The sequence below is a fragment of the Oryx dammah genome, unplaced genomic scaffold (assembly GCF_014754425.2).
Source record: "Oryx dammah isolate SB20612 unplaced genomic scaffold, SCBI_Odam_1.1 HiC_scaffold_10, whole genome shotgun sequence".
In the NCBI taxonomy this organism is placed as follows: Eukaryota; Metazoa; Chordata; class Mammalia; order Artiodactyla; family Bovidae; genus Oryx; species Oryx dammah.
Genome location: NW_024070194.1, coordinates 66,188,583 through 66,205,815, shown reverse-complemented (window position 1 = coordinate 66,205,815; position 17,233 = coordinate 66,188,583). Strand labels below are relative to the sequence as shown.

At 40.9% G+C, this 17,233-nt stretch overlaps 1 protein-coding gene across 2 annotated transcripts in view; it reads left to right on the top strand.

Moving 5' to 3' along the window:
* CAMK1D (calcium/calmodulin dependent protein kinase ID) overlaps window positions 1-17,233 on the top strand; it is a 394,014-nt gene that overhangs the window by 221,347 nt on the left and 155,434 nt on the right. For both annotated transcript variants that reach the window (XM_040248463.1, XM_040248464.1), the window contains exon 3: window positions 13,679-13,753. In XM_040248463.1, coding sequence (XP_040104397.1) covers window positions 13,679-13,753 — 75 coding nt within the window. The remainder of the gene's footprint in view (window positions 1-13,678; window positions 13,754-17,233) is intronic.

Below are 17,233 nucleotides of genomic sequence, written 5' to 3'. Positions count from 1 at the left end.
GGACTGATACGTAGGCCCAGTAGCCTTGAACCTTTATCCTCAGGACACCCTGCATCTTATCTTTAAATCAGATCAGTTATGAAATAAATGTATTCACCCAAGTATTTAAAAGTAAATCCTTTCTCACCATCCAAGGTTTTTTATTAACTCAGTAACTTATCAGAGGAACTCAGACTTTGCATTTGAATCACTTGGTTTTTCTTTTTTTTTTCTAATTCAGAAGCCTAGGCCACTTTCCAAGACAATTAAATCATAATCTCCAGGGGGATGGATCCAGATAGCATATATTTTATTTTTATTTTACTTATTTGTTTTTAAAGGAGCAGTTTGCGGGGTCTTTGTTCTCTGAGCAGGGATCAGATTTGTGCCCCCCTGCAGTGGAAACATGGAGTCTTAACCACTGGACCACTAGGGAAATCTATCATATATTTTAAAACTCCTCAGATAATTCTAAAAATTATCAAAAAATCAGATAATTCTGATTTTGAGACCCACCTGTAATTTATTATGGGTGGTAATAGGAGTAGGAAAGAAAGAAAGAGTCAAATCTTCTAACCTTTTTTGATTCAGGTGCCCAGGTTTTGAGTGTCTTTGGTCTGTAACCCTTTAGCAAGGCTGGGATTAATCACTCGTTAATTTATTCATTCTTCTGCAATATTCACTGAGTGCTGGTGTGTGCCAAGCACTGGGTTTTTCACACTGACTTGAAACTAACTCATTTCTCCTTTGGACTAAAGACAACCAAGCCTTGGTTGGAACTTCTGGAGTTATTCCAGACAAGAACAAAACACTCGGTCCTTTCTCTGTTGGTTCAGGGCCTTGTAGAGGCTGACTGTGGGAGAGTGAAAAGAAAGTCTTTTCCTTGTAAATGGATTCTTATCTCAAGAAATTCTATTCCATGTCTAACTGACAAATTTACCCACGCAAAAGAGCCTGTTGAAGCATGACTTGTAATCCAGGTTTCTGTGTAGCAGGCAGAATCCTGGAGAACACTGCATATTGGCTTAGAATCAAGCTTTGTGGGATCATACATACTTCAGTATACTTTGCTCATTATAATTTTAGATTCATTGATTGCTAGAGTTGGAAAGGACCTGAGGGAGTCTCCTGTTTGCCTAGTTAATTACCAGAGGAGGAACCTAAGACTCTGGAAAATAATGGAATCGACATACGACCCCCTTGAGACAGAGCCAGGCTAGCTGGTGGTCTTCTCATGATACCGTGATAGTCTCTAGTCCCGTCTCCTGACGTAAGGCTCCACCCTGTGTACCCTGTCTTGCACTAACGATGTGTAAGATGCTTTTTTAAAACTGTGATCAGCAGTGTGCAAGATTTTAATTGGTGTTTGTTTTTAAGGATTCAAAGCAAAACTCATTTCAAAATGAGAGAATATCACATGTGATACTTCAGTTCAGTCTAGTTGCTCAGTGGTGTCTGATTCTTTGCGACCCCATGGACTGCAGCATGCCAGGCTTCCCTGTCCCATCACCAACTCCTGGAGCTTGCTCAAACTCATGCCCATTGAGTCAGTGATGCCATCCAACCATCTCGTCCTCTGTTGTCCCCTTCTCCTCCAATCTTTCCTAGCATCAGGGTCTTTTCAAATGAGTCAGTTCTTCGCCTCAAGTGGCCAAAGTATTGGAGTTTCATCTTCAGCATCAGTCCTTACAATGAATATTCAGGACTGATTTCCTTTAGGATGAACTGGTTTGATCTCCTTGCAGTTCAAGGGACTCTCAAGAGTCTTCTCCAATGCCACAGTTCAAAAGCATCAATTCTTTGGCACTCAGCTTTCCTTATAGTCCAGTTCTCACATCCATACATGACTACTGGAAAAACCATAGCTTGGACTAGACAGACCTTTGTTGGAAAAGTAATTTCTCTGCTTTTTAATATGCTGTCTAGGTTGATCATAGCTTTTCTTCCTAGGAGCAAGCATCTTTTAATTTCCTGGCTGCAATCACCATCTGCAGTGATTTTGGAGCCCCAAAAAGTAAAGTCTGTCACTGTTTCCATTGTTTCCCCATCTATTTGCCATGAAGTGATGGGACCAGATACCATGATCTTAGTTTTTTGAACATTGAGTTTTAAGCCTGCTTTTTCACTCTCCTTTTTCACTTTCATCAAGAGGCTCTTTAGTTCCTCTTCACTTTCTGCCATAAGGTTGATATCATCTGTGGTTATCAAGGATGGTATCTGAGGTTATTGATATTTCTCCTGGCAATCTTGATTCCGGTGTGTGCTACATCCAGCCTGGCATTTTGCATGATGTACTCTGCATATAAATAAGCAGAGTGACAATATACAGCCTTGATGTACTCCTTTCCCGATTTGGAACCAGTCTGTTGTTCCATGCCTGATTCTAACTGTTGCTTCTTGACCTGCATAGATTTCTCAGCAGGCAGGTAAGGTGGTCTGGTATTCCCATCTTTTGAAGAATTTTCCACAATTTGTTGTGATCCATGCAGTCGAAGGCTTTGGCATAGTCAATAAAGCAGAAGTAGATGTTTTTCTAGAATTCTCTTGCTTTTTCTATGATCCAGTGGATGTTGGCAATTTGATCTCTGGTTCCTCTGCCTTTTCTAAATCCAGCTTGAACATCTGGAAGTTCACAGTTCATGTACTGTTGAAGCGCAGTTTGGAGAATTTTGAGCATTACTTTGCTAGAGTGTGAGATGAGTGCAGTTGTGCGGTAGTTTGAGCATTCTTTGACATTGCCTTTCTTTGGGATTGGAATGGAAACTGACCTTTCCAGTCCTGTGGCCACTGCTGAGTTTTCCAAATTTGTTGGCATATTGAGTGCAGCACTTTCACAGCATCATCTTTCAGGATTTGAAACAGCTCAGCTGGAATTCCATCACCTCCACTAGCTTTGTTCATAGTGATGCTTCCTAAGGCTCACTTGATTTTGCATTCCAGTATGTCTGGCTCTAGGTGAGTGATCACACCATTGTGATTATCTGAAGATCTTTTTTGTACAGTTCTTCTGTGTATTCTTGCCACGTGTTCTTAATATCTTCTGCTTCTGTTAGGTCCATACCATTTCTGTCCTTTATTGTGCCCATCTTTGCATTAAATGTTCCCTTGGTATCTCTAATTCTCTTGAAGAGATCTCTAGTCTTTCCCATTCTATTGTTTTCCTCTATTTCTTTGCCTTGATCCCCGAGGAGGGCTTTCTTATCTCTCCTGGCTGTTCTTTGGAACTCTGTACTCAAAGGGTATATCTTTCCTTTTCTCCTTTTCCTTTAGCTTCTCTTCTCTTCACAGCTATTTGTAAGGCCCCCTCAAACAACCATTTTGCCTTTTTGCATTTCTTTCTCTTGGAGGTGGTCTTAATCACTGCCTCCTGTACAATGTCATGAACCTCCGTCCATAGTTCATCAGACACTCTGTCTATCAGACCTAATCCCTTGAATCTATTTGTCACTTCCACTGTATAATCCTAAGGGATTTGATTTAGGTCATACCTGAATGGTCTAGTGGTTTTCCTTACTTTTTTCAATTTAATCTGAATTTGGCAATAAGCAATTCATGATCTGAGCCACAGTCAGCTCCTGGTCTCGTTTTTGCTGACTGTATAGAGCTTCTCCATCTTTGGCTGCAAAAAATATAGTAAGTCTAATTTCGGTATTGACCATCTGGTGATGTCCCTGTGTAGAGTCTTCTCTTGTGTTGTTGGAAGAAGGTATTTGCTATGACGAGTGTGTTCTCTTGGCAAAACTCTGTTAGCCTTTGCCCTGCTACATTTTGTACTCCAAGGCCAAATTTACCTGTTACTTGAGGTATCTGTTGACTTCCTACTTTTGCATTCCAGTCCCCTATGATGAAAAGGACATCATTTTTGGGTGTTTGTTCTAGGTACTTAATCCTTAAAAAGACAACTAAAGTGGCTTGCATTCTTAAGATGTTCTTGGTTAGGTACTAGAATTTTGCTCCTTTTGTCCTGTTGATTACAGCCCCATCTGCTGGCTGCAAAGAAAGATGATTCAAAGCTTTTGGAATTCTAGTCTTCCCTGCGGTGGCCTATATTCCTAATAGACAGGATCTCTCCATGTCTTATCTAATACCATAGATACATGTATGTGTGATAATTTTACCTCTATACATGTATATATATGTGTGTGTATATGTATATAGATGTAGATAATGAGACCACATAATTAGTGTTCATTTAAGAAATGAAGAAATCAAGCCAGAAAGTATTTCATGACTTGTCCCAAATCTTGCAGTTAGATGTGTCAGTATGTCTTGATTGCTTGAAGATTTAAACTCATCAATGTGTTTCTTTGTGTCCAGCATTATGGATACATTTTGGTGAACCAGCTGTTGATGATTTTGATCAAGAGCCTTTTAAAAAGTACCTCTTAGTAAAAATCTGGCAATACAACAATCCATTGACTTTTGTACTTGGGTTCAGTAAGAGAATCAGGCCCTCATGCCCTAAAGAATTTATTATGTATAATGAATTAACTTTCTCTCCTATGCAACTAGTATGGTGCCGTCCTTGAAAGAATTGAGAAAACAGTCACTCAAATCGTTTCTAATTAACAAAAACTGGAGGGTGAAAATATCCTCCCATCTTAGCCCACTTTTGGAGGTACTCACCAGTTTAACTGTATCCTTCTAGACGTTTATTCTCTGCATGTAAAACCATTTAATATGTACATGGATATTCATACAAATAGATGGATACAATGCCATGTGTATAAGAACAGGTGATGAAAAAACTGGGGTAGTCCAGAGGAGAGGGAGTCAGTCCTACAAAAGGTAAGGACTAGCAAGGGATTCACTGTGGAGGTGCTGTCAAATGGGTCTGAGAGGGTGAACAGTTGAGTGAGAAGATTTGAGAGGGATGAGCACACTTGTGTGGCCAGAGAAGAAGGTGTGCACTGGTGTTTGAGAGCTGCCTGGGTCCAGTAAAGTTCTGGCAGCACTGGAGGGTGAGATGGTGTGTGAAGACCAAGCAACATGCTAGCTTGTAGGTCATGTCAAGTCATTTGGACTTTATTCTGAACTAAGGGGAGCCACTGATGAATTTCAATTGGTTTGGTCGGTATATTTTATATTGTGGAATGGTGGCTCTTTAAACAGCAGGGAGAATGGTTAGAAAGAGAGCAAGACCAGAGGGAAGATGGAAGAATGATTAAGTGGTTATAAATTGGGAGTGATCATCTATAAAATAGGAATAATAATACCTGCTTTACAGAGTTGTTGTGAAAATGAAATGCGATAACATCTGTGAATGTGCCTGTTAAGTTCTGAAAAGGAAAGGTATTATTTTTTTAATGCCATCTGGCAAATATTGTAGCTCTATCACTTTCCCTCGTGAAAATATCCTGATTTTTTCAACAGTATTTCCTGTATTGCTTATAATTGTGCTCAGTCATTTCAGTCGTGTCCGATTCTTTGTGACCCCAGGGACTGTAGCCCGCCAGGCTCTTAGTCCATGGGGTTCTCCAGGCAAGAGTACTAGAGTGGGTAGCCATTCCCTTCCCCAAGGAATCTGCCCAATCCAGGGATTGGACCCGCGTCTCCTGAGGCTCCTGCATCGCAGGCAAGTTCTTTACCACGGAGCCACTGTATTGTTTATAATGAGAGAAAAAACATGACCCAAGAAAGGAGGAAATTATTTTGTTTATTAAAAAAAGAAAACATACTGTTTGCTTAGACAAGCAAGAGTGTTTGCCAACATGTCAGAATGCTCTTCAGATATTTTTGAGGCCATTTGCGATGCCAGAGAACTGTAGCATCTTTTTTGTGAATGAAATTTAAGTTTTCTGGACTGTTGAAAAAAAGTTGAGAGTCGTGGGTAGTGAACGACCTAGTCCTTTAGGTCTTTGCTTGAGAGGGGCCTGCGTTTCCCCTGAGAAAGGGCTTTCTTGGACTGGACTGTTAGCCCAGAAGTGCTTAAAGGAGGAGGACAGGAGACCAATCGCTGCTTGTTGATGTAGCTTCCATCTTGCGCACCTGTGCTGAGATCCATTCCGCCACCATCCTTGTTATACCTTCACTAGTGAACACCTTGTCTCATGACCCCTTACGATTACATTTCCTTCCATCTCTTATTCTCCTGTGGCCTCTTTAACTTGAGTAGAAAAGTGACCTTTTCTAAAGACCATAGGAAGGAAAGATGTTTTGTTGCCTTTCCTTCTGATAATCTTCATAGTGTTCATAATTGCTGCTACGTGTCCCTGTTCCCCTCAAGATCAGTGAAAAAAGGATGGAAAAAAAAAAAGGATTTCCCTTCTTTCCTCTTCTCTTTAGTGTTTTTCTAACCTCCCTCATTTTATGTGGAGTTCAAAATGTGTGGCTTCTGTAAGCGCTGGAGAACTAGACCAGAGGGAGAAATGATGTCACTATCATTTCGTAGGAGCGTGTGTAGTCAATAGGATGCTTGTCCTTTGGGTCCTGATGTTCTCTGCAGCTTGGGGGCTTGGCATGGGGCCTGCTTGTGCATTTGGCACGTTTTTTGCATGGATGAACTTTAAAATGTTTTCCTGGCTCTCCGTGGGGTTTTCTTGCGTGGCTTTCAGTCGTCATGCAGGCAGAAGTCTGCAGCAGTGTCCATACGCTGGTTTCCCACTCAGCTTTTCTCTCCCTCTCTCTGCCTGGGCCCACTCTCCTCAGCTCACCTCCTCTATCCATTAGTGGAGATTTATGGAGGTTTTAGTGTGAAAGTGAAAGTCGCTCAGTCGTGTCCGACTCTTTGCAACCCCATGGACTGTACAGTCCATGGAATTCTCCAGGCCAGAACACTGGAGTGGGTAGCCTTTCCCTTCTCCAGGGAATTGTCCCAACCCAGGGATTGAACCCAGGTCTCCTGCATTGCAGGCTGATTCTTTCCCAGCTGAGCTGCCAGGGAAGCCCAATTGTAGTGTAGATTACTATTTAAACCATTTACCCTCTGTATGTAGATGTACCATCCAGTGCTTACTTTGGGCCTGGTAGGCAAGTGATTAAAATTGAGTGAGGTTCTTTTCATCACAGAGTTGTTTTTAGTGACATTATTCTTTTGAATTATGCACATTTTAGAAAAGATTGCTGTTTGGGGGTGAACATTCCTTATGTATGAAGGTTCTCTTGGCCCTGTTTCAGAGAGATTGAGTGCTGACCAAGAGATTCAGCTATGCAAGGGTAACAGAACTTTGGTTTTCCGTTTGCTTGTTGATGAGGTGCCCCACCTCTTTTCTCTGTCCACTTTCTTCCCCCTTCTGATGACACCAGATGTAGACTGGTTGAAGGCTATTCCTAATTAGAATTTCTGGACTCCTAACTGTTCCTTCTGCTTCTGAACAGCTCTCCCTCTGGCTCACTTTGACCCCCTGAGATTTCGTCTGTCAGGATGTTTATAACGAAGTATCTTGAGAGCTTCCAGTAGATTTCAGGAGAGTAATACTGATCTCTGCCTCACTGCCTCCAGAGGTGGATATTATATTGTTAGTTATGAAACTTAATACTTTAACTTTAGGTGTTATGATTTTATACAGACAACTCAGAATTTATGAGAATATCTTTGATATTCTCATTATAAGTTAGTTAACATGAAGTTATAGCATAAGTGCTTAAACAGGGTCTTCGGAGTTAGAATCTTGGCAAATCCATTACTAGTTGTACGACTTTGGAATGCTTTCTTAGCCTCTTGGGGGGTCTTACTTTAAGTTTAGTTTTATTCTTTTAAAAATAGGGAGAATGATAGCTACTTTGTAGGGTTACTATATTAAATGAAATCCTTAAAAATACTTAGTATAGTTTTGACACATAGTTAACACTCAAAACATGGTATAAATAAAACATATGTAAGTGGGGCCTAAAGAAAGTTATAAAATTAATTCACTTGATTTAGATGTGTTACATCCCAGGGGACTAAGGAAATTGCATTTATCTCAAGAGTCCCAGTTGAGATACCTGAGAAAACAACGTAAGAGATAATGGCAAATCTTCAAAATATGAAAAAGGTAGACTATGAGATATATAGACAAGAAAGTTTGACTCCAGTGCACAGCAAAGTTCTGAAACAATAAATTAGCCATATGGATTATAATCATTTAGTAAAAACTGTAGTGGTTGCTAAGGAGTCACCATGGGCTTGCCAAGAACGATTCTTCCCAAATACCCATTTCCCTTTCAAATAGTATCATGTGGTATGTAAAGTCCCAGGTGGCTCAGATGATAAAAGCATCTGTTTGCAATGCGGGAGACCCAGGTTCGATCCCTGGGTCAGAAAGATCCCCTGGAGAAGGAAATGGCAGCCCACTCCAGTACTCTTGCCTGGAAAATTCTACGGATGGAGGAACCTCGTAGTTGACAGTCCATGGAGTCACAAAGTCGGACACGGCTGAGTGACTTCACTTTCAAAGTGAGAAATGCCATTTCAGCAAAGAATCTTAGTTGTCCACTTATGGCTAGTACAGTAAAATAAATGGGCTAAAGTTGCTGGCTTTGCAGCTTAGCAGCCATCAAAGCCAGCTGATGAATGTCTTGGTTTTCTTGATGGGGTCTCTGGTGGACTACCATGGAGTTCTGGCTTGTAACTTTCCCACTTGAGAATTTAGGAATTTGGATGAAGACATAGGGAATGCATGTGTCCCAACAAAATATGCAGATGGCCCAGAGTGGTGAGGGGTCATAAACAGGAGAGAGAGTCAAACTCCAGAATGTTTCTGGTTATCTGAAGCATCACATAGAGCCCCAAAGACTGAGTTTAATGAAGCTAAGTTCAAAAAGTCAAGCCTGAGTAAGACAGGAGATCTTGTTTGGTAGAAGTTTAGGTAAAAATGATATGGTCATTTAACTGATCCTAAATTTTATATCATTCTATTCATTCAAGAAGCATGTAGTGAAAGTATGAATACTATCTGCCATGCTCTTTTCTCAGCACTGGGGAGATAGTAATGAACAAAATAGTCAAAAATCCCTGCCTCCATGGAGCTTATATTCTTTATATGCCAACCATCATGCAGCTACCTGAAAAAATGTACCTAAGGTTAAGCTTTATCTGCAAAATTATAATATCCAGCTCAGCAGAGTTAATGAAGTAAAGTGCAGTGAAGTTGCTCAGTCGTGTCCGACTCTTTGCGACCCCATGGACTGTAGCCTACCAGGCTCCTCTGTCCATGGGATTTTCCAGGCAATAGTGCTGGAGTGGATTGCCATTTCCTTCTCCAGGGGATCTTCCCAATCCAGGGATTGAACCCGGGTCTCCCGAATTGTAGGCACACACTTTACTGTCTGACCACCAGCTCTACCCTATTATTTAGTATCTTATTCTTGATGCTGTATCTTGCACTGGGATCATTACGTTCCGTTCAGAATACTCTGCTCTGAACAAACAGAACAAGACAAACAAACAAAAGTGACACAACACGACGGAAAGACTAGAATTCATGTTGGGAGAGAACTGAAGGATGCTAAGAAGAGTGAGCTTAGTAGGAAATTATATCCCACAAATATTTGCAGAATATGTGAGAAGGGCTTATGTGATGTGTAAGCTTCTTCTGTGTTGGCACCAGGAGACAGTACTAATTCTAAAGAAGATGATTTCTGGTAAATATAAGAAAGATTGCCTGTGAAGTGTCCTGGCTGCAGCTGGATGCCCAGCTGCGTGAGCTCCTAGAGGGCTGAGGTACCTCTCTTGTGATTCCTAGTTGTGCAGTTAGTACATGGTGAGCACGCAGAGACGTGTGGATGAATATTCACATGGCATTTGTAGGGATCACCTGGCCATGAAAGAATGTTTAAAATTTTCAGTTCAGTTTTCCTTAAGGAATCTGAGGGTGGAATAAAGTACCGGAGAACAGCTGTGGGGGACTAGGCTGTAATCTTTTGTCACATTGTAACATTTACAAGTGAATTAAACCGCTTTTCTTAAGAGACATTTAAAAGACCATTTTAGAATTTCTTGGAAATTTTTAAAAACATTTATTTGACTCTGCTGGATCTTATTTCTGTAGGCGGATCTAGTTACCTGACTAGGGATGGAACCCAAGTCCCCTGCATTGGGAGCTCGGAGTCTTTAGCTACTGGACCACCAGGGAAGTCCTGAAATTTATGATATGCTTATAGATACATTATCTTACCCAACTTCAGTTCGGTTCAGTTCAGTTCAGTCGCTGAACTGAACTGAACTGAACTGAAGAATAAATCTCACAAGATATGAAAGACCTGAAAACTTTTGAAGGTTGCTGAGAAGCAGTAGACCTAGTAGAGAGAAATACATCCTATGGAGGAAGGAAGATTCAGTAACTTAAGATGCCAGTTCTTACCAAACTGATCTGGTCATTTAACTGATCCTAAATTTTATATTATTCTATTCATTCAAGAAGCATGTAGTGAAAGTATGAATACTATCTGCCATGCTCTTTTCTCAGCACTGGGGAGATAGTAATGAACAAAATAGTCAAAAATCCCTGCCTCCATGGAGCTTATATTCTTTATATGCCAACCATCATACAGCTACCTGAAAAAATGTACCTAAGGTTAAGCTTTATCTGCAAAATTATAATATCCAGCTCAGCATAGTTAATGAAGTGAAGTGAAGTGAAGTTGCTCAGTCGTGTCCGACTCTTTGCGACCCCATGAATTGCAGCACGCCAAGCCTCCCTGTCCATCACCAACTCCCGGAATTCACTCAGACTCACATCCATCGAGTCAGTGATGCCATTCAGCCATCTCATCCTCAGTCGTCCCCTTCTCCTCCTGCCCCCAATCCCTCCCAGCATCAAAGTCTTTTCCAATGAGTCAACTCTTCGCATGAGGTGGCCAAAGTACTGGAGTTTCAGCTTCAGCATCATTCCTTCCAAAGAAATCCCAGGGTTGATCTCCTTCAGAATGGACTGGTTGGATCTCCTTGCAGTCCAAGGGACTCTCAAGAGTCTTTTCCAACACCACAGTTCAAAAGCATCAGTTCTTCGGCGCTCAGCCTTCTTCACAGTCCAACTCTCACATCCAACTTAACCTCCAGCTTTTTTTTTTTTTGAGGCCTTCACTATAATTCTGACCCAGGGCCTTGCTTTCTCTGAATTTAACAACAGTTTTGCAGTACATGGCAACCCACTCCAGTGTTCTTGCCTGGAGACTCCCAGGGACCGGGGAGCCTGGCGGGCTGCCGTCTCTGGGGTCGCACAGAGTTGGACACGACTGAAGCGACTTAGCAGCAGCAGCCGCAGCAGCAGCGCAGTACATAGCATTTAATTCTAACCTCATTGCTTCACATGTCTCTCCACCAAGGTGACAAGATTTTTGAGGGCAAACCTTATTTTATTTTTTTCTTATGTTCTCCCAGACACAGAGCAGAAAGTCAGGAAGTGATGATTGATTGACTGATTGATTCATCAAAGGGAAAGTCAGTAGCTGTACCATTTGAGCCACTGTAAGAACTCATGTAAGGTGTAGCAAGTTAAATAGACTTTAATTTCTCTATGCCTTGCATCCAAATAAGGGACTTATATTTTTAATTTATTAGTCTCCTACTTTGGCTGAGCAGGTGCTTTGTATAGAGTTGACTCTTTGTATATAGTTGAATCTGTATTAATGGCTGTAGTCCAGGGTTCAGATTGTCTTCTTGGCCGAACCTCTGAGGGGAGCTAAGATTCTAGGTACAACCCCCAAGCCCAGTTTGGAGGCTCATTTATTGTGATTCATGTACTTGAGTGGCCAGATCTAGCACCCACTTACATTTGTATTTCCGATAAACTGCAGTGCAGTATTTGGGACACATTTATATTTTAAAAGTAATCATTGTTTATCTAGAATGTAACTGAGTGTCCTGTGTTTTATCTGGCAGTTCTCTGTATAAACCCCATTCCTTTCACATTCCCATAAGTCTAAGCTCTTAATTAACTCCCAAGTAAACTTCACTGAAAGGAGATATTTGTGCCTATGTGATGGATTCCAATGGCAATTTTTTAATTGGAAAAGGGGAAAATCCATGTACTTTGTACTGTTTTTGTCATATTTTTTTCACATGTGTCCAATAATGATAATTCCACAAACATCTGGGGTATCAGGGGTGCCAGGTTACTCTCTCATGGTTTCCTTGGTGGAATAGTTTACTTGGTTCATGTGATACATTGCTGATATTATTTTGCTCAGGGACCACAGAAGCCACTGCTAACAAATAATTAGGTTCTCTGCCTTGGAATCAGATGAAATGTGAATTTGGGATAATCTGTGTTCTTACTTCCTACACATCAACTGCATTGGCTGATAAGAGCTGCAGTGATCAAAGCAAAGCACAGCCTCTCAGTTAATTCTTTTGTTCTCTTGTTTCGTCTGCTCAAAAGGAAGATCATATTCTGGTTTGTTCTATCTTACAAATTTCTTTTGAGGGGTAGACATTTCACACTTAGGAAAATTGCATTTATTTTCCCTAAATAAATAATAACTCATTGTTTAGGAGCAAAGCAGCTCTATGCTATCAAGCAGCTCTGTGCTAGGTACTAAGGGGAAACAGGATGAGTAGGCTGTCATGCCTATTTTCAGGGATTCACAGGAATCTATCTGCCTGTTCAATGCTTGCCTTTAAATGGCTCAGCAGTCATTGCAAAGAAGTTTGTGTTAAGAGCTAATTAGCTCATAATGAAATGATTCTTCTCTCAAACATTTTAAATAAACACCAAGTCATACGTTCTGAGCAGAAGCTATTCCTAATCAGTAGTTCAAAGGGCAAGAATTAGACTGTTTTCTTTTCTTTTAGTTTTATCGTTAGGACTTTGCTGCTCCCGGGGTGGTCTGTGGACCAGCAGCAGCAGCATCTCCTGGGAGCTTGTTAGGAATGCCAGGCTCTCCGGCCCTGCCCAGAATCCACTGAATCAGAATGTGCGCTGGGACCAGAATCCCCAGAGATTCGTGTGTGCCCTTTGAGAAGCCCTGTCATAAAACAGAATTCCTCCACCTCCCCTTGTGCAGACTGATCATCTGAGGATCTTGTTAAAACAGGTTCCTCTCCAGCCTGAGCTCCAGAGATTCTGATTCTGTTTGAGGAGAATTTGCATTTCTCACCATCTCCCAGGAGATGCTGGGGCTGCCTGTCTGGGAAGCACTCTTGCGGAAGCATCCGTCTAGTTTGCTTGGGGTACTGAACTGCCCTTTGAGGATGATGGTGACTAGAACCCCAATGAGGTGGTCAGTCTAGTTTTCCACTGCTTACCCTGGAGTCAGAAACCTGAAGGTGAAGCTGATCCCTGGAGCATCCGGCCTGTTGTGGGGATGGATTTGCATAAAATGGGCTGTTCAGTCCGTCTGTGTGTCTGTGTTGGCCGTTGTGAGGCTGCAAAAGAGGGAGCAAGTAAATGCTCCTTGGGGGCTCAGCCGTCCAAAGTGGGCCCTGCAAGATAATAGGAATTTGGCCCATTTCTGGGATTCCTGTGAATAAATGCTAGAGGAGTAGGCTGTACAGGGAAGCAGTGATGGTTATCCTGTATTGCTGCATGGTCAGATACATAGCCTCCAGAGAGAAGAGCAGAGGGCATGGAAGATGAGTCGAGGAAAAAAGTCTGGGGAAAAGATGAAGAGGCATCTTAAAACATCACCTTATAGTGTTTAGATTCTGCCTTGGAACTTGTTTCTATTACAACATGCGTGTTTTTTTTTTTTTTTTTTTTTTTTTAAGATAGCATGTCTCTTTGTACTTACATGTCTCAGGTACTTATTCCATGTGTGCACTTTTTTTTTCTTTCAGGATTAAGCATGAGAACATCGTGGCCCTGGAAGACATCTATGAAAGCCCAAATCACTTGTACTTGGTCATGCAGCTGTAAGTACTGTGTTTCATTGTTTGCAGACCTGGGGTTGCAAACTCAGATGCCTAAAGGGCCCGGTTGTGAAACTTGAATTAATGGAATGGGTCAGTAGTAAGACCCCGGGGTGGGTGGGGCGGTGGTAGGAAGTGCAGGACACTGGGTTAAGATGTGTCTGTCTAAGGACAGTGACCTTGAGACCTCACTTGGTCTCGACTGCAGCTGCTGGATCTGAAAATCTACAGTTCTCATAATGGAATCCAGTGCTACTATTGCAGGGTCACTCTATTTGGGATGTCTCTTGTAAATTTTTTTTAAGTGTGGATTTTTAAAAGATTATTTTTATTTGTTTATTATTCCCACGTGACTTGCAAGATCTTACTTTCCCAATGAGGGATTGAACCCATGCCCTCTGCAGTGGAAGCCTGGCTTCTTAATCACTGGATCTCCAGGGAAATTCTTTTGCTTTTTAATGTGCAAGGTCCAAATGTTTCTTCCTGGAAGCACTTCATGGTCCCGCTGGGAAGTACACACTGCTTCTACCTCCAGGAGAAACTCCCCTCCTCGTCTTCATTTCTCAGGAGCTGGAGGGTAGCAGCAGATGGCAGCTCTGCGTTCTGTCCCTTCCCTTCTCCTCTTCTGCTGCTGGCAGATGAAAGTGCATGAGCTTCGTGCCAGACACAAGAGACATATAATTGGAGTCAGACTATGCCATTAACAATAGTCCCTCTTTAGAATATTTCTGCATTCCAGTAACTCTGGAGCTTACCAGAAGGTGGAAGAAATAAGAAAGCTGAAAATCTAGGTAGAGACTTCACTTGAACATTTGTTTTTTTAAAATGTGAGATGAAATTAGCCTCCTCACTTACACAAATGCTTTCTTCTAAGTGATATAATTCGTAGGAGTATCCTAGGATTAAATGTGTTAGCATTAAGTGATGGAAACTGGATCAGAGTGCTACATTTTCACGACTTGAGTAAATTCTGGAACACTATACTATTGAGCTTAACGACCAAAGGGGATTTTTGTTGAAGGTCAAAATATATAAATGTTGTTACTTATTAATGATTTTCAGACTTTGGATTTCCAAAGGTAGAAGATTTGAGGGTCAGGCTAACAGTTTATTTTTTTTTAATCGATTTTCCTTTTCCTTATGAATGTTTAAACAGTGTATTAACTTGGAATCATATTAACATGCAAACAGCTGTTCATCAATGAATTTGTTTAATATTTCACTATTTTAAAGTATTTTTAGTAGATTATGAGATTTTTGTATAGATACTTCTAAAAGTGTCTAGGTTGGAAGCATGTGGGTGTTTTTTCTCTGACGAATGACAGTCCGAGATGGTGACAAGCAGTTTTACAGGTTCATATGGTGTTGTCTGCCGTACAATAGGCAATGACTGCTGGTTCCATGTTAAATTTTCAATATCATAAGTGTGGTCTTTCCTAGTTCTGTGCTATTCTGTTTGTTGTATAATTTAGCACATTTCTAGTTCTCCTCAAGTCTCATGTACTTTGTAGAAGCTCATGTAACTTTGTTTTATACAGAATCACCTCTTAAAGAAGCAGGTGAATCACCTTACCACCAAACACTGACTGCCCTGTAGGAAAAATAGGATGTTTTGGTGATAAGAAAAAGCCCCACAAAATGTCAGTAGTATATTTAAATGTGTGCTTTTTTATTGGTGATACAAAAAACCCCCAAAGTATTGATAGTTGAATCCAAAACTACATGTCCTCACTTGCCTTAAGTTCTCTGTTTATGGTAATGCCACTGAATAAGTGGAAAGCACCCCAGATATATGTGTCTCAGCTCTGCCTCTTAATAGCTGGGTGTATTTTGGCAAATAACTGGGCCTTTCTCAGTTTCAGTTTCCTTATTGGAAAAAATTTTACACAATAATAATATATTTACATAGAGGGCTGTAGCGAGTACTGAGAGAGAAAAATGTGTGAGAAATAATCTGTCATAAATAATAGGTCCTCAATGCAGATTAATTTCTTTATGGAATTATATCATTTTATCAGTTTGTCTCTGCAGATGGTCTTTAATTTTATGAGATAAAGTTCAGGGTACATTTGAATTCTCCCTTTCTTTTTTTTTTTTTAAACCCTCCCTCCCCGAATTCTGCCTTTCTAAGCAGCTAGGTTATATACTTACGAGCAGAAGCGTGTGTAAAGGTGGGCTGGCAGGAGAGCATGAAAGCGTCCAGAATGGGACAAACTTTGAAATATTTCTCTTACTACTTTGTTATTGTCAGTGTGTAAATCTTCCATTGTCTTTGTTGAATTTATTCTGAAATATTTTCTCTTTTCAATCCTCTTGTTTATTTCATGTTTCCATTGACTCGCTGCTATTATATATATAGTATATATAATTGTATAAAAATACAATTGATTTTTGTACATTAAGCTACAACTTTGCTAGACTGACTTACAGGTTGTAGTAGTTGTTTTGTGGATTCCTAAATATTTTCTATCTAAACAGTCGTGTCATCTGCAATTCACATTAATTCTGGTTTACCGGGGTCCAGCCCCGGTGGATCCAGGGTGATTCGAAGGTGGGGGGACGCCGTCGGCGTCTTTGGAAAAATACATATTTAATTACAGATATAGAGAGAGATTAAAAACGGATAGTGTAGTAGGAGAATTAGTGGAGAAAAGAGGCTGAATTTCAACCAGAGAAACGGGAGCAAGAAAGAAGCGACATGGTGGAATCAGTCTTTCCAGAAACTGATCCGATTTCTTTATTTTGGGGTTTGCTTATATACCTTTTGTTACACATAGGGATGAATACAGAGTCACGCGGGGTCTTAGGGATATTACATCATCTTCTGGCCGTGAGTGAGACCTGCTGACATTCTATGATCCTTTCTTTCTGATAACCAAAAACCTTATTTCTTAAACCAGGCACCTCCCTCCAGATAAAGTTGCATTCCTATAGGGTGAGGGTGTGTGAGTTACAATCAAGAAAGGAATTTATTTAACCCAAGGTTAACAGGATTAATCTTAAAGGTTAATACCTATCTCTCCTATATGCCTAAAGGTTAATACTTATTTCTCCTATATGTTAGTTATATTCATTATAAGGGCAGGGAACATGGAGATTTACATCAGCCAAACAAATGAAAAACCCTTCACCAATATAATTCCTAACCAACTCACTATACTAATAATTTCTAACTCCCCAAAAGAATTTGCCTTTTGTAAGTCTAAAACATCTCATGCCTCTCAGATTGGGAGGCTGTAAACAATCACGTGGCCGGACGAACCTATACAGGTGGGCTAGATAACCTTCAGAGGAGTCCATAAGCTGAAACACTCTTGTCACGCCCAGGAATTTTTATTGCCTTGGAGGTGCACGTTTACTCCTTCTGCAAGAAAAATGGTTATGGGGGAGAGCCCCCTGTAAAGTCAGAGGTGTAGGCGAGAGTATAAAACAGACTGGTTTTGGGGTAGATGCTCGGGAACAGGGGGTTTCCTGAGGCTTGAT